Raw genomic sequence first — 15809 nt, forward strand, 5'->3', positions numbered from 1 at the left:
TCTTTTGTCTTTGATGGGATTTAGCATTTATTCCTTCTTTCTAAGGGCTTTTTTTTGTCAAATGGGGTATAGTTTTGGCATTCCCCCCCCCAAAAAAAACTATAAGACTTTTTCCTTGGATTATGAAATAATTCCAAATTGCAGAATTTCTAGCCACAGGCAAGACATTTCTCCAACACGTCAAGTAATTTACTCAGATCTGCATTTCTATGTACTACCATGTATTCAGCTCTCTTAGATACACTAGTGTGTGTGTGTGTGTGGGGGGGGAGTTTGAGAAAGAAATTTCACTAAATACAAAGGTTGCCTAGTGTAATGAAGACTTTAGCAGTGCAGTCCTAAGCAGAGTTACAGCCTTCTCAATCCACTGAAACCAATGAGCTGAGAAGGATGTAACTCTGCTTAGGATGGCTCTGTGTAACTCTTAAATAAACAGAATCCAGCCTAGCTTGGATCTCCACTCTGCCTTCTTCAAGATACCTGCTTAGGCAGCCGTGGTGAATAATGGTCTCCATCTTTCTTGTGCCCCGGTGCTCCAGATTCTTTTGCAGCTGCTCCACCCAGGTGAAGTGCTTCCTGTGCCCTTTTGGCAAGGCTCCGAACACACATGTCCTGGCAGGAAAATCAAACAAAGGTGAAGTTTCTACTGTTGTGTTTTGTACCTCTGTCTAGGTCCTGTGTCTGGTAAGGCTGACATGTGGGCCTAATTAGCCATGACAAAGTCGCTGTGTCCCCCATGTGTTTGTCCTGGAGTTGTCAACTAGACACACTCTAGGAATTCCATACCTGGAACTTAATTGTTAGGTGTATGCAGAACCAATTCAGATTAGGGCTGCAGTGTGCAGGGAGAGGCACAATTTCAAGTGATGAACATGGCCCTGGGGGAAGGCTGAACCATGCACTGCAATGCTAAACTGAATCAGGCTGTGCATATCTAGGAATTCTGAGCATGGAACTCCCAAAGCATGCCTGGTTGACGGGACCAGTGTGGACATGTGAGGGACACAAAAGCTAGGTTATGTATAGTTCCTTCCTTCCTTCCTTCCTTCCTGCCTGCCTTCCCTCTAACAAGCTCAGCATGTTCTATATAGTTCTCACTTCTCACCTCCTCCATTTTATCTTCACAGCAGTTCTGTGTGGTAGGCTAGGACTGAGAGAATGTGACTGGCCTAAGGCTCAGCATCTATAGTTCCAATCCGGAATGCAGGGAAAGAGTGCTTAAGCTCCCCCTCCCCAATGCTGATGAGTTTCAGTTTTCCTCAGTGCTGTACGCCAGTGCTGTTTTTCCTCACTTGAAATGGCCCCGGGGAGCCACTGATTGCTCTGTTGGAAAAACTTACATGTACCAGCATGCTACACATAAATGTCCTTCATGGGGCGAATAGTGACTCCCCAGGGCTGTTTCAGATTTGCAGAATGGTGCAGGAAGGAAGACTTAAACCTCTTCTCTCTGTATTCCTGATCTGAACTTGGACCCCACACAGTTATGATTTAAGTTCAGACCACAGAACTCCCAGAACACATCTGGGCAGCAAGACTAAGCTGGTCATGTGGCCAACACAAGGTCTTTCTTATGTGTAGTTAGGCCCTGAGCTACACTTCCTTTTAAAATCATGGGTCTTGCACTCAGTCTCCCAAAGCCAGCAGCCCTGAAATATGTAGACTGTTTGAAAACTCAGGTACATTTTTTTGTGTTTAATTAGGAACAAAACTTCATGAGTATCTAACATTAATGGTGGATGTTCTGCATTTTATTTGAAAATGAAGTCTTCAGCTTAACTTGTTTTACCAACCTGAACTGTATTTATTGATACTATTCCTGTAAGTCAAGTAAATACAATGTCGGAGGCACAGTCATTTCTTGAACTTTTCATTTTTCTTCTATAAGTTGGTACAGGAAATAGCACCCCTTTTAAATTCTATTTTAAAGTTTATTATTTAAATCCACATACAAAACAGAGATTAACAGGTTAACTATGCTTCAAGATGGGGATTTTAGGGTTGCCAGGAACAGGTTCTCTGAATGTTCAGTTGTAATTTTTAAAAGAACCAGCAGGGGACAGGGAGGACATGGGGGCTGGCCATTGGCAACAGTGTGATGTCAGGAAAACCTGGATAGAAGTGGTGTCATGCCTCTCTAGGAATCACTGAAAACTCCATGGTAAAACCATAGAGTTTCCAGCAATTCCCAGAGAGGACTGACATCATTTCTGGGTTTTCCCTCAAACTGATGTCACACTGTTGGCTTGAAGGCCATTTTTACAATTTTTCTCCTACAACCACTTCAAGCAGTGACTGGAAACTGGAGATGGCAACTAGAAAACCTTGTATGGAACACAGCATGGCCCCACACTTTTAAGAAGTATCCACATAATGCTGTGCTCCTTCTGTGCATAACTTGTAGGCTTCCAAGGGATTTGTCCTTTGATCAAGCTTAAAAGAGAAAGCACAGGGTGGCTCTTGGTGAACTGTGTGTGTGGCTGCTACACCCATGCCCAATATGGGGAGGGGGCAGACCTGACCGCTGCCTTCAAAATGGTGGAGCTTAGCTCCCCATTTCTGCGTTACTCCTTTTTAGACCTGTAATGGCCTTTTTCGTTTTCACAGCTGGTCCATGGTGCAGCTTTGCAAGGCAGTTCAACTGGGAATGTGGGAAAGGGTTGTCAAGCTGTGGCGAGGCCTGGCATGATTGTTGGCATACTGGCACAGAAGTGCCACTGTGACAGAGCAGACAGCATCCACAGCGAGCAGTCCAAGAATGGGGTGCATGGACCTGCTCCTGCAGTGCTTGCTGCTGCTGCAATCAGTATGCCTTTTCCACTCCTGTATGGAAGTAGCCTGAGTATGCTGCTTATGAGGTTTAAATAACCTTTGAGCTTCATCTGCTCTATTTATATGAATGTGTGACCATTGCTAAATGCAGAAGAAAATGTAGAAAAACAGGCTTCTCGTAAAACAACTGAACATTCTGACTAATGGAGATTTTAAATTTGCATAATAAAGTGATAAAAGTAAAAATGGTTTAAGACCCATCACTGAGAATTCTCTTTTCCACTGGCCAGATGCAGGCAATAGATCCCTTACTCCTTCTGTCACATTTCCTTCCTAACACAGTCTGCCTTCTGGTTCTGCTAATATTCAAACTATCTACCTACCTTTCTATACAAATGTCCTTCTCTCCATCCTAAAGACAGAATTTTTTAATTTTTTACAGGTTGATAAGAGGTCAACATTATATGACCCTTAATCACATGACAAAACATATCATTCCTTCCTTTTGAAGCTGATAAGAAAGTGCTCCTCATCCCAAAACGCTGGTTATAAAAATGTCATTGTTATTGTAAGCATGTCGTATTTTCTGCCTTGCCTCCGCACTCACATCCTGGTAATTTAATATCAGAGTCCGCTTCCTGGTTAAGCAGGACTTTGGTTACTGTAGTTACGGTGCCTTCTGCCTCTCAGTTCTGTGCATAATGGTTTGTAACCTCTGATATGCCATTTCCTCATTCTGCTGGCACAGACCAGAACAGGCTGCCAGTGACCTGGGATTTTTTCCTGCTGCCAAATACCTCTTTGATCGCTAGATCTCTCTTTATCTCTTTAAAGATGAACTTACTCCAATAACTTTTTTCAACTTTTGTTCACCGTACTAAAACTAGACCCTGCTTCGGTGCTCTTTTGGCATTCTATGCTTTGCAAACAGAGTTAGACAAACTACAGAGTCCTCATGAAGTGGATTGTTCAGCTCTAGCAAAAGGTGTACCTGGAGCCCTTTCAACAAACCAGCATAAATGAATCTCAGTTCCAAAAGAGCCTCCCATTTTATTTTATGTTTAGACTACTGTGTTCTGTACAATTGTTCCTTGTCTCGTCAGTCAGCTGGAGGGTCCTTTAAATCTTGAAGGAGGGAGGGAGGGAGGTGCACACTCCCCCCCCGGCCCCCACTTCTTCTCCAAAGCATTTAAAAGGATCCTTTAAATGTTCTGGGGGAGAAGCGGGGGGGGGCGCCTGCAATCCAAGTGGCAAATTCGTGACTTGGAGTGCAGGCGCTGGTCCCCAACGTGATCACGTCACTTCTGTGGAAATCATCATGTTGGGGCTGTCCCCGCACCCCCAGAACACCTCCCAAAGTCCCCCGTTGGGTACTTGGAGGGACCTGGCAACCCTAGGTCAATATCCTGTCACCATTAAGTTTTCTAATTAAATGTTCTTAAAGCAATATTCTAAAACAAAGAAGAATTCTTACTGGCTTCTGAAAAAACCAAGCCCCCTATGAACGTAAGAAGAGGCCTGCTGAATCAGAGCAGTGGTCCATCTAGTCCCACATCCTGTCCCACACAGTGGCCAACCAGTTCCTCTGAACAGCCAACAACAGAGCATAGAGGCTGAGGACTTCCCCTGATGTTGCTTCCTGGCTATGGGATTCAGAGGCTTAGTGTTTCTGAATGTGGAGGTTCCTCTCAGTCACCATAGCTTGTAGCCATTGATAGACTTATCCTCCATGAATCTATCCAATCCCCCTTTAAAGCGGTCTATAAAAGGTGTACCTGCTGCTCTTTCGATGTCTCATCCCTCAGGAAGATCTGAGTGTGTTTGGAGATAGAAGAAGTCTTGTAGTACTCCACAAGTTTATTTAGTGATTGGAACTTCTCACTCCACAAAAAATAGTTGCCCTTTGTGTCTTTTATGACTTTAAAGTGTTGGACATCATCTTCATGCCTAGTTTCAAGGGAAGAAAACTGAACATTTATAACAGTTTTATATTTCTAAGACCCTTAACATCAGTCTTCACCAAAAAGGTTTCAGAACTGGTTATAAGAAACTGTTCTCATTTAAATTGGGAGAATGTAACTTCAGTGGAGTCGCATTTACTACATACTCTAAAATTGGACTCTGGTCCTTTGTGCAATACAAGAAGTTCCTAGTGTTTTTAGTAACACGGTCCTTTAGAGATTTCTGCAAAAGCATTCAAGATTGTCCCGTTTCTTCCCATGAGGTGGAACCTAGAAATGCTCTCTCCCCTTTGGGAAATCTATTGTAATATCACCCACTATAAAGAAATGTATTGCAGCATAAAACAACGTGATAGAACAAGGGTTTGAGAAAGAAATTACAACCATGGTTTTCTGTTAAGGTCCCAGTGAGATTTCTCTGAGACTGGAGGCAAATTACAAGGGTTAAGAAATCCTATTTGTATTTTTAGCAGGAACTTCTGATGAATCTGGCTCTGAATACTGCTGGAAGATATGATTTTTAATTTTGGATTCCAACCACCCCCCCCCCCATTGAAGATGGTGGTTATATTCAGTAGTGTGTTTAAAATATTACAGGGATTTCATCCAGTTAGAAAAATCTTAGGTGATGAATGGCATGAATTTTAATTGATTAATTATTGATTAATCAGTTACATTGCCTATAATACATAGTTCTGTAGCAACAAGTGTTTCCTCCTTTGTAAAACAGAAGAGGGACTGTCTCTTTGTGCTGTTTCAGAAGGTAGCTGTGTTGGACTGTAGTAGAACACTTAGATTTGCGTCCAATAGCATCATGGAGACCAACAAGATTTTCAGGTACGCACTTTCGAAAGTAAAAACTCCCTTTGTCTGATATGAGTAGGAATGGAGATCTGAGTCTTTATGTTCCAGTCAGAAGGTGGCAGGGGTGCTGTAAAGAATGCTTGTAAAGGATGCAAAGGTACAGTGCATATTGTAACCAGCTTGATTACTGCAGAGGGGAAATGATTGGAGGCAGAAAATTGGCATCTGTAGTGAGATAAGAGCCCTGTGTCCCTATTCAGTTGGGGGGGGGGGGTTCCCACTGTTCTGAATGTGTGCATAAACTCAAGTTCCACAATCTCCTGTTGTAACTTCCCCTTGAAATTTCTGTTGGAGGAGTGCCACTCTTAGGTCAGCAATTGGAACCTGGAAGATTAAAATGTTCTCCGACCGGTTTTTGAGTGTTGTGGTTTTTAATGTCAGATTTATAGGCTCTTTGTGGACAGTGCTAGGCACCTGCAGTTTTTATAAACTGTTGTATTAAATGGTTAAAATCTTTTTATCTGTCCAGTAAACTGAATTAAAATACTTGTATTTAAAAATAATATACATTTTTCTAAAGCAGCAGCCACAATAGCTCCTGAGGTAATTGGAGGCAACTTTCTGGTCCATCAATTTTGAAAAATCTGTTGACCTGAATTAATCAGCAGTACAGCTGCGGTGGCTCAAGTGGTTAAGACGCTGAACTGCAGGCTGTGGAAGGTCAGTAGTTCAGCAGTTCAAGACCCGGGTGCCACAAGACAGAGTGAGCTCCCGTCTCTAGTTCCAGCTCCTGCCAACCTAGCAGTTCGAAAGCAAGAAATTGCAAGTAGATAAATAGGTACCATTTTGGTGGGAAGGTAACAGCGTTCCGGGCGCCTTGGTGTTTAGTCATGCTGGCCACATGACCACGGAAATGTCTTCGGACAGCGCTGGCTCTTCGGCTTTGAAACGGAGATGAGCACCGCAACCCTAGAGTCGGATTTGACTGGCTTTTGAGCAAGGGAACCTTTACCTTTGCAGCCTTAAATATTAACTGAATGAATTGGAGAGAATAATCAGCTATTATCTGATGAGGCAAATTTACTGATTAATTCGAATATTTCATGGCTGTTTTCTACCCCAACAAAAGGTGTTTAAGGCAGCTTACAAAAAAAGAGTGTGCAGCAAAAAAATAAGAACAGCTCAAAATGGGTGAAAAACAAAAATGATAAGGTATCAACAGATAACAAATACTATTTCCAATCTAATAACAGTCATAAAGTCAGCCAAAAGAAATATACAGATTAGCCTCTCTCCTGTACCTTCCCAAACAGTATGACTTTACAGTGCCTACTAAAAATTGCCAAGGTTTGAATTACTTGAAACTAATTGAAACTGTGAGATATTTATGATATTAAAACCCACAACATTAAAAAAACAGCAGGAGCCACAGCTTCAGGTGGGCAGCTGTGTTGGTCTGAAGCAGCAGAACAAAATTTGAGACCAGTGGCACCTTTAAGACCAATGAAGTTTATTCCAAGGTATAAGCTTTCATGTGCAAGCACACTCAGGGCCGGTGCTACCATTAGGCCAGCCTAGGTGACCGCCTAGAGTGCAGACATCAGAGGAGCACAGAACTGATGGCGGGGGTGGGGCTACCTGGCGAGGCCGGTGCACGTCTGTGATACGGGAGGTGAGGGTGCTTCTCCTTCCCCGCTGGTGGGGACGGGAGAACGACTCTGGGATGGCAGAGGGTGCCAGCGCCTGCTGTGCCCCCAGGCCCTGTGGGCCCTGCTTCCCAGTCCTTTTTTTTGCACTGCAAGGAATTTGGAGGCTGCTGCTGGGCAGAGGAGCTGCTTGTGCCTAAGTGGTCCAAGTTCCCCCAATCAGCAGGCTCCTGTTCTGTCGGACCTGGGGAAGCCCATCTCTCCTCACATGCGAGCGCTTCGCCATGCTGCCTCCCCGCCCACCCCTTTGCTTCTCGAAGCACCTCTGACCTGTCCAAAAAGAGCAAGGCACCACCCTCCACTCTAGGCAGGTAAACAGCAGCTGGAGCGGAGGTGGCTGAGCGCCAAGGAAGGAGGCCACATGCTGGAGCCGCTGCCAGCTCTTTTGCAGGACCGGCCACCATTATTATTAAGGCTTGGCCGGTTCCCCTCCCCCCTGGGTCCCCCCCGATTGCCTTGGCACTTGTGGCAGACTGAGGGCAGGCAACAGGCTTTCCTCCTGGAGCATGCCCCAAGCAGCCTCCGAAGCAGCATGGTTGTGAAGAAAGGGGGAGGGTAGCAGGCACCAGCGGATGGGGACAGGACCAAGGCAAGCGGCAGCTCTTTGAAAAATGGGTGATCGCCTTGCCACTTTGCAGACTGAGGGCAGGCAGGCTTTCCCCCTGGAGCATGCCCTGAGCTGAGCAGCCTCCAAACTTGTGCGGCTGCAAAGGGAGGGGGAGGGCAGCAGCCACCAGGGGGCAGGCAGCAACTCTTCATCGTCTGGCGCAGTCTGTGAGCCCACCTCGTACATTCTCCATGCCCAACAAGTACATGTCGTAGCTGACCAGGCCCTCAATTGGGCAGTTTGAACAGTGGGCGGGCTCTATGCAACGCTGGCATAGAGCCTGCCAGGCCCAAGTTATGTCAGCTACACCATGTGATTTTTCTCCTCCAACTGACCATGACCACTCTGAGAGCAGCTGCAGCAGCATGCAGAGAGGAGACCACTGACTGCAGCCTGCCTGCCTGAGCCTTGCCTGGCCAGCACCTCCTTCCTGGCTGCAAGTGTTCCCCTCCTCCGTTGTCCTCCTCCTCCAATGTCGTCCCCAGCACCCTGGCTTCTGCCTTGCCTTCCTTACTCAGTTGCCCTTGTTGTTGTGCACCTCCCACCACTCCATCCAGTCATCCTCTGATGGGGCAGGGCCTTCAGTGCCTATGCCACATTTCCACCGCCCCCCCCCTCCGGCATGCAGGACTCCAGGTTAGTGAGAGTGGCTTGTGGGAGCAGTAGGGGGTGAACTAAAGACACAGAAGTTGTTGTTGGGGAAGTTGCTACAGTCCTTTGGGCTTGGAGGGGGGTAGGAGGCTTGCTGTTGTCTGGTCTGATTCTTGTTTCTGGCTGCTGGCACCAAGTTGACAAATTTTCTGATTTTACTGGGGGTTTTGTTGTGGGATATACTAAAAGGAATGACAGGATTGCCCATTGGAAACAATGGGAGAGGCTTGAAGGCCCATTGGAAGTAATGGGAGCCAAGAATGCCAATTGACTTGCATGGGCTCCACTGAAATACATTGCAGCACAAAAAAAAGTTGCAACGAAAATGCAGAATGGTTTTTCCATTAAGGTATTTGGGCTCAGATAGGCTACTCAGGGATTGAAATGACAGCCCCCATTAATAAACAGGCCAAAGCATCAGCACTGGACCTGAAGGAATCAGTGACAAAATTTGCAAAGGAAAAGGCATGCAAAATGAGATTTTGATGTGCCTGGAATAGAAACATTCAAGAGACTTAAATTTTAACATCACAATTCACAGGATTATTCAAAAGGATTTGTGACTTGTGTGCTAAAACAGTTTTCTGTTTGAAAAAGAAAATCAAAGATTGTTGTATTATTCTTGCATTTTTTTAAAAAAAGTAGCAATTTTAAGTTTTGTGCTTTTCATTTTCCCTCCAATTCATCTGTTTTTGAAAATTGGTTAGCGGGGGGGGGGGGGGGTGGGAGGGTTGCCTAGGGTGCAAAAAAGCCTGGCACTGGCCCTGAGCACACTTCATCAGATACTTAGTGGGAGAACATGTTAATCTTCCAGAACATTCCACTGCTGACCTAAGAGTGGCAGTCCCCAAACACAGAAGGGAAAATTACAAACGGTGAGATTGCTGAATTTGAGTTTATTCACACAGAGCAATGGACCCCCCAGGGCTGAATAGGGACATAGGATTCTTATCTAACTACCCATGATAATTTTCTGCCCCTAAACATTGCAGCCCTGACCTGGATAGCCCGATCTCATCAGGTCTCGGAAGCTAAGAATGCTGAGGCCAGTGTACAACAGTCAAGAAAATAAATGTTCGTAGCTAAAAATAGAATAAAACAAAATAAGCAATTGAACTGGAACATATAATAAAACAATCACACAACCAAATTGTGCCTTTGAGAACTTTGGTTCTAGGGGATGATGGGGGGCACTGTTATTGGGCAATTAAATGTAACTGGGGATGGTTAAAAGGGTTAAAAGACTGACACAGTTCATAAGAAGTACAAAGATGAAAAGTCTGAATGAAGTATAAAAAGCTAGTTGGAGATCTCCTCTCTTGGGTTTTTAGTTAGTAGTGGGTTCTTTATTTTCACCCTCTTATGTAGCTTTCCCTTTCCCTTTTTTCTGTTCTAGTTTTTGTAGTGTTTAAAAAATCAATAAAAAATCCCCTCCGGAGGCTTAAAAAAAAAGAAAATAAATTTTCGTAGCTAAAAATAGAATAAAACAAAATAAGCAATTGAACAGGAACATATAATAAAACAATCACACAACCAAATCTAAATCAATGGCCGATATGAAGGCCACTAGTAATATAAATGCTCCTACAAGTAACATGCACAAAACATTGCCTGACAAAAAGCCTCAAGCAAAACGCCCACAGCTGTTTTGCATAATCATACTTTGTAAACGGCCAGACAAGGATATATAGATATATATTAGACACACACGCGCGCACACAGCCATTTACAGAGTATGATTATGCAAAAGAGCTGTGGTTGTTTCCATGCTTCTCTATATGCGGTTTCAGTGTTGCCAGATACAGGAGGGAAATACCCTGCTCTTCAAAACTGCAGCCTCTCCTACAGCGTCATCACCAGCTTAAGATGCAATCTGGTCATCTTTTTCCTTTCACCCAATTAGGCTGTATTAAAGGATATAAAGAGTTACTTGGGGTCCACAGATCAGTGGCTGAACGTACGTTCTGAATAAACAGGCATCTGCCAGACACCCTGGAAGGCCACTGCCAGTAAAAGGCAGACCATGTAAAAGTAAAAGGCAGACCACTGCCAGTAAAAGGTAGACCACTGCCAGTAAAAGGCAGACCATCTATGCTTGGGGCCTGTTGGAAGCCAGAATCAGGTTCCACCTAGATTGATTTTAATAAGGTAGTGCCCTGGCCTTCCTCCCTCATGACAGATGCTGTCAATGCCTGCTCTTACAATTTTATTTTTTATTTATTTATTTATTATTAAATTTATATCCCGCCCTCCTCCGGAGGGCTCAGGGCGGCTCACAAGGCAAGAAATCTTGCTGATAAAACATCAAATAATTTAGTACAATTAAAAACATAATATACAATTTCAAACCCTCTCCAACATTAAAATACTCAAACAACAATTCATCCATTCATCCATTTCGGAATCTCAGAGAGGACAACCACAACCACAAGCCAGACATCCCCGGTAGGCATTAGGTGGTGGTGATGATGACAGCAGATAGACAGCAGATAGAACAATCAACTTGCTCGCCATGTATTGTTACAATTCCTACCAGTGTCTTCTGTCAGGTCATCCATTCCAGCTGGTGCTAGGCACATGGGGACAGGCTTGTGTAGTTTCCCTGTTGCTGCTGGGGCTGCCAGTACAGAGCAGCAGCAACAGGGCATCCACATAGCAGGTTTCCCTGGCAGCTGCTTTTTGATCAGTGATTTAATGGTGTTATACTGATATCCCTTTATACGGTGAGTTCCAAGTTTCCATTTTTTTAAAAAAGTAAGCCTCTATCCCATTTTGTTCTGGAGATATGCTTTCCCCCCATATATGTCTTCAGGGGAAAGTGCTAGAGACTTTTTTAAAAAAATGAAAGCTAGGAATTCAAAGAACCCCTTGCGTATTTCGGTATAATCGTATTTCTAGATAGCAGCATTAAATAACTCATAAAAAAGAACCATGAGAGAAATGGCTGCCATGTGGGTCGGACCAGGTAAACCTGAACATTTCCACATGGCAGCCACCCAGGCTTTGCTGTGATCCTTCCCAAAACTTCAGAGCAAAGCTAGTTCCAGAAAGACTGGACAAAATCCAGGAAAATCCTGGGAGGTACATAAAATGTACCACAATGCTGTGGAGAAGCAGGAATAATTCGATTTCCAATAGCATCCAATGTAGAGCCATGAGGAAGCACCCTCTGTCTCCCAGCCAGAACCCAGAAGACAACATCAGGTTCCCAACCAGATCACGCCCTCCCTATCTTATGTCTATTTAAGCCAATGGGCCACACTCAGGAAGACCAAGCATACAGGATTCTGCTCATTTAGACTGAGTAAAAATTATTAGCTCTTCTGTCACAGGCTCCCGTTTTCTTCCACTTTAGGGGAGTGAAGTCCTAAGCAGCAGCAGCATACTCTTCTAAGTCAATAGAAGGGTGTAAGTTTGTTTAGGTTGGCACCATTAGTTGCAGCCAGCCTTGTCACTGTATTCTTACATCTGTATTTTATTTTATTTACATCTATGTTTTATTTTACTTACATCTGCATTTTATTTCAAATATGGCTTAGTTGTAGGGCTGCCATCACTGGGTTGGGAAACACCTGGAGATTTGATGGGTGGAGCCTGAGGGGGGGTGGGGTCTGGGGGAGAGGTGGGACTCAGTGGGGTATAATGCCATAGAGTCCACCTTCTAAAAGCAGTCATTTTCTCCAGGATTTTCTCCCTTTCTCACAATACAAGAACTCGTGGGCACTCCATGAAATTGCTGAGCGGTCGGGTTAGAATGGATAAAAGGAAGTACTTCTTCACCCAAAGAGTGATTAACACATGGAATTCACTGCCACAGGAAATGGTGGCGGTTACAAGCATGGGCGGCTTCAAAAGGGAATTAGATAGGCATATGGAGCAGAGGTCCATCAGTGGCTATTAGCCACAAGGTATAGATAGGGGCTCTGGGGCAAGTGATGCTCTGTCTTCTTGGTGCTTGGGGGGGCCAACAGTGGGAGGGCTTCTGGTGTCCTGGCCCCACTGGTGGACCTCCTGATGGCACCTGGTATTTTTGGCCACTGTGTGATACAGAGTGTTGGACTAGACGGGCCTTTGGCCTGATCCAACACTGGCGTCTCTTATGTTCTTATGTTCTAAATGATCTCAGGGCAGGGGCTGTAGCTCAATGAGAGAGCATGTGCTTGGCATGTAGAAAGCCCCAGGTTCAACACCCAGCATCTCCAGTTAAAGGCAGTAGGTGATGTGAGAGACCCTTGCCTGAGACCCTGGAGAGATGCTGCCAGTAGACAAGACTGATACTGATGGTCCAACAGTTTGATTCAGTATAAGACAAGCTTGCCAAGTGTGCATCAAGGACAAACGTTATTTTCAGGCCTTTGATTGTCATGCTCCAGCTGTGTACAACTGGAGGCTGTGATACACATCAGCCTCCTGACATGTGTGGTTGCCATTTTGAGTCAATAAGGCAATTCACATATTTTCCATGTGTGTGCAGCTTTGGTATGTGTGAATCAACTTCAGTTTTTTGAAGAAACATGTTGGTGCATACCAAGGCTGAGTGTTTGGAAAATGCACATGTTGCTCCATTTGCACAAAGTGGTGACTGTGTGTATTTGGAGAATCGTATGTAGGGCATGTTCACATCATTCATTTATATTTATTTATAGTCTGCCTTTCTCACTGCAACTCAAGGTAAACTACAAAATTTTAAATGATGCTATAGGAACAGTGTAGGATGTATAGTAAATAGTGTAGTAAGACTGGATCACCAAGTTAGAAAACCATGCGATAAAACACAGTTGCTCTCAGAAAACCCTTCAAAATTACTGTTTAAAAGATCAAGATTCTTAAGGATACAATTTTCAAGGAATTCAGTATCCACTACATTGCCCAGCAGTGCTCTTGGCAACTACTTAGGAGGTATAAAAAGGGCATCATTGGTTGCTGCTTAGTTGCTGTATGCTTAACTGTTTTCTATTACTCTTTTGTTTTTAGACTGCTTTATTGCTGTTTTTTTAGATTGTTGAACTTTAAAGTGATTATTGTTTTCATTATATTGTAATCTACCCCGAGGTTTCCTTGGAGTCTTGTGGCAGGGTAGACATTCTTAAATGAATAGAGTTATCTATCCATCTTGCAGAAAGCACCAATATTTCATGATGCATGCCACAGGGAGGATATCCGAAACATCAATCTTTCTTAAAAGACAGAAAAGAAGAATAAAAACCACAGGTACCTGACAGAGATAGAGAAGTCCCCTGGGGAGTTCTGGCTAGCTCGGACAATGAAACAGCCGACTCCCTTCTCCCTCAGTTTATTCTCAGCCTGGTGGCGGGATACTCCTTCATGGAACCAGCTGTCAAGTGAAACAAATCATATGGAGATTAATGAAGGTGGTGACAAAAGGAAGAGAGAGTGGAGAGAAACAGACACCATAGAAAAATCCAAAAACAAAATCCACGTAAAACCCATTTTTAAAGCAAAATGGCACAAAAAATAGTCTGCAAGCATTTGAGTTCTCTAGAACTCTTCTTCAGGCAGGGTGTAAAAGGGGGAGGGTGTGTTTTTTTAAAAACCCTCTCCAGCCTTTTGTCTTCTCCTGCTTAGAGAATTGTGCAGTCTTAGGAGATGCAAGGACACCAGGCAGAATTGTTATTGTCTTTGGCTTTGTGCGAAGAAGATGGTGAGAACAAGGGCAGCTCCCACAGTTAATAGAAAAATGTTTGATTTGATTAAAGATCACAGAGTAAGCCAGGCTAAAGAAAAACAATACAAGGATAGGAAATGCCACATGACCTTTTCTGATCTAGCACATCCTAATAGTTTGTTAACAAAACAATGGGCATGAAAACATCCCCCCCAGATCTATTACCAGTGCCCAATATGAACTACTTGCCCATAACCAATAATCAGTTTTATTCACAGTGTTCTGCAGCTTCAAGGAACACCCAGAAACATGCTATTCCCACCATTAAATGCAATACCTAGAAGTACATGTCTGTGTATCAGATTTCAGAGGAAACATTTAGTTCCACGTAAGAGGTGAAGACCAAGGTGGTGTCAGAGGTGATATATACGTATAACATCTGAATGTAACAAATCCAAGACATTTCTAAGGGGGAAATAAATTCATTTTGTCTCCATAAAGCACACAGGCCTGTGCTGAGATCTCACTCAGCTGCCAGCAGATGGAACTGTTCTACCCAAGTGACTCCTTTTGGCTCTATCCAGCAGGGGCCAGTGGTGCAACACGCATACATGTGCACACACTCACCCCCTCAACAATCCCCCCCAGAAGCCTAGAAGCAGTTCCTCTCACACCTACACCAGGTTAATAAGAAGCAAATCATTCCTTAGAAATCTATATCAGCATATATCTTGCCTGGTGTTGTTGAACGGCCAGGCATGCTCTCTGGTATAACACTGTATCCTCAGGAAAGCAGATTCTGAACTACTGCAGTTTGAGGAAAGCTTCTACTAGCAGCACAGACTACAGGCAGCATGGCTGCTTCAAGACATTTTGTCCCCCCAGGCAGACACAACATTATGATTGAGGGGTAGTGTCTCCTGAGTCCTCTGCAACACGACCTCAACTTCGGGGACATATCTTAGAACTCACATGCCACCTAATTGGTTTCCCTTAAAATGCTGATGCCTCAAGCATGTGTTTGGGTTGCTTATGGACTGAAGCCAGCCCTAACGGGCAAGGAATGGCTAGATTAACATTTTTATAACATGTTTTGACAGCCTAATCTCCTCATTAGTCTCTGTTTGCTACTTTGCTGTGGTTACATCATGTCTGCATTTCTATGGGATGAGATCTATAGGACAGCTAAGAGCATCTCTGTCTGTAGCATTTGGGAAGTGATTCACAGAGCTCTGGGACAGGACATGGGGAGGGCATGTGCATGCACTGCAAGGCCAGTGTGAAAACAGCAGGCGAGGCTATATTAAATTTTGTCATAATGTATCCTGTTCTCTAGACTGTGGAGAGAATTTTTCATATAAGGTTCTCTCCTGTTTAAGTCTGGCTCTCCTAAATGGATCTGTGTATACCAGACTCTTGCTTCCTGTCCCTTGAGTCTTTGCAGTGGCCTGCTTGGCCTGTTTTCTCTGCCCTGGGAACACAGAGGCAGGTTTCCTGTTTCTCAGAGCATCTGTCCCTTTGAGTATTTACATTATAAGCGTAGGGGTAATTTAGTAGTCAGTAGGTTTAGGCAGGGCTATTTTTGGGCAGGAACACACAGGAACGGAGTTCCGGGCTGGCTTCCAAGTTGGCCACGCCCATCAGGAACTCATTAGCATAACAGGCCACACCCAACAGCAGAA

The 15809-nt window shown here is 44.2% G+C and overlaps 1 protein-coding gene across 1 annotated transcript in view; it reads right to left on the minus strand.

The window, feature by feature from the left end:
• Nucleotides 1-15809, minus strand: part of GRAP2 (GRB2-related adaptor protein 2) — an 89021-nt gene that overhangs the window by 14361 nt on the left and 58851 nt on the right. Inside the window, exons 4-6 of the mRNA XM_015419165.1 lie at nt 13717-13836; nt 4548-4719; nt 481-612 (exon numbers count right to left, since the gene is read on the minus strand). Of these exons, the coding sequence (XP_015274651.1) occupies nt 481-612; nt 4548-4719; nt 13717-13836 (424 nt within the window). The remainder of the gene's footprint in view (nt 1-480; nt 613-4547; nt 4720-13716; nt 13837-15809) is intronic.

This window comes from Gekko japonicus, unplaced genomic scaffold (assembly GCF_001447785.1).
Source record: "Gekko japonicus isolate JY-2015 unplaced genomic scaffold, Gekko_japonicus_V1.1 scaffold37, whole genome shotgun sequence".
In the NCBI taxonomy this organism is placed as follows: domain Eukaryota; kingdom Metazoa; phylum Chordata; class Lepidosauria; order Squamata; family Gekkonidae; genus Gekko; species Gekko japonicus.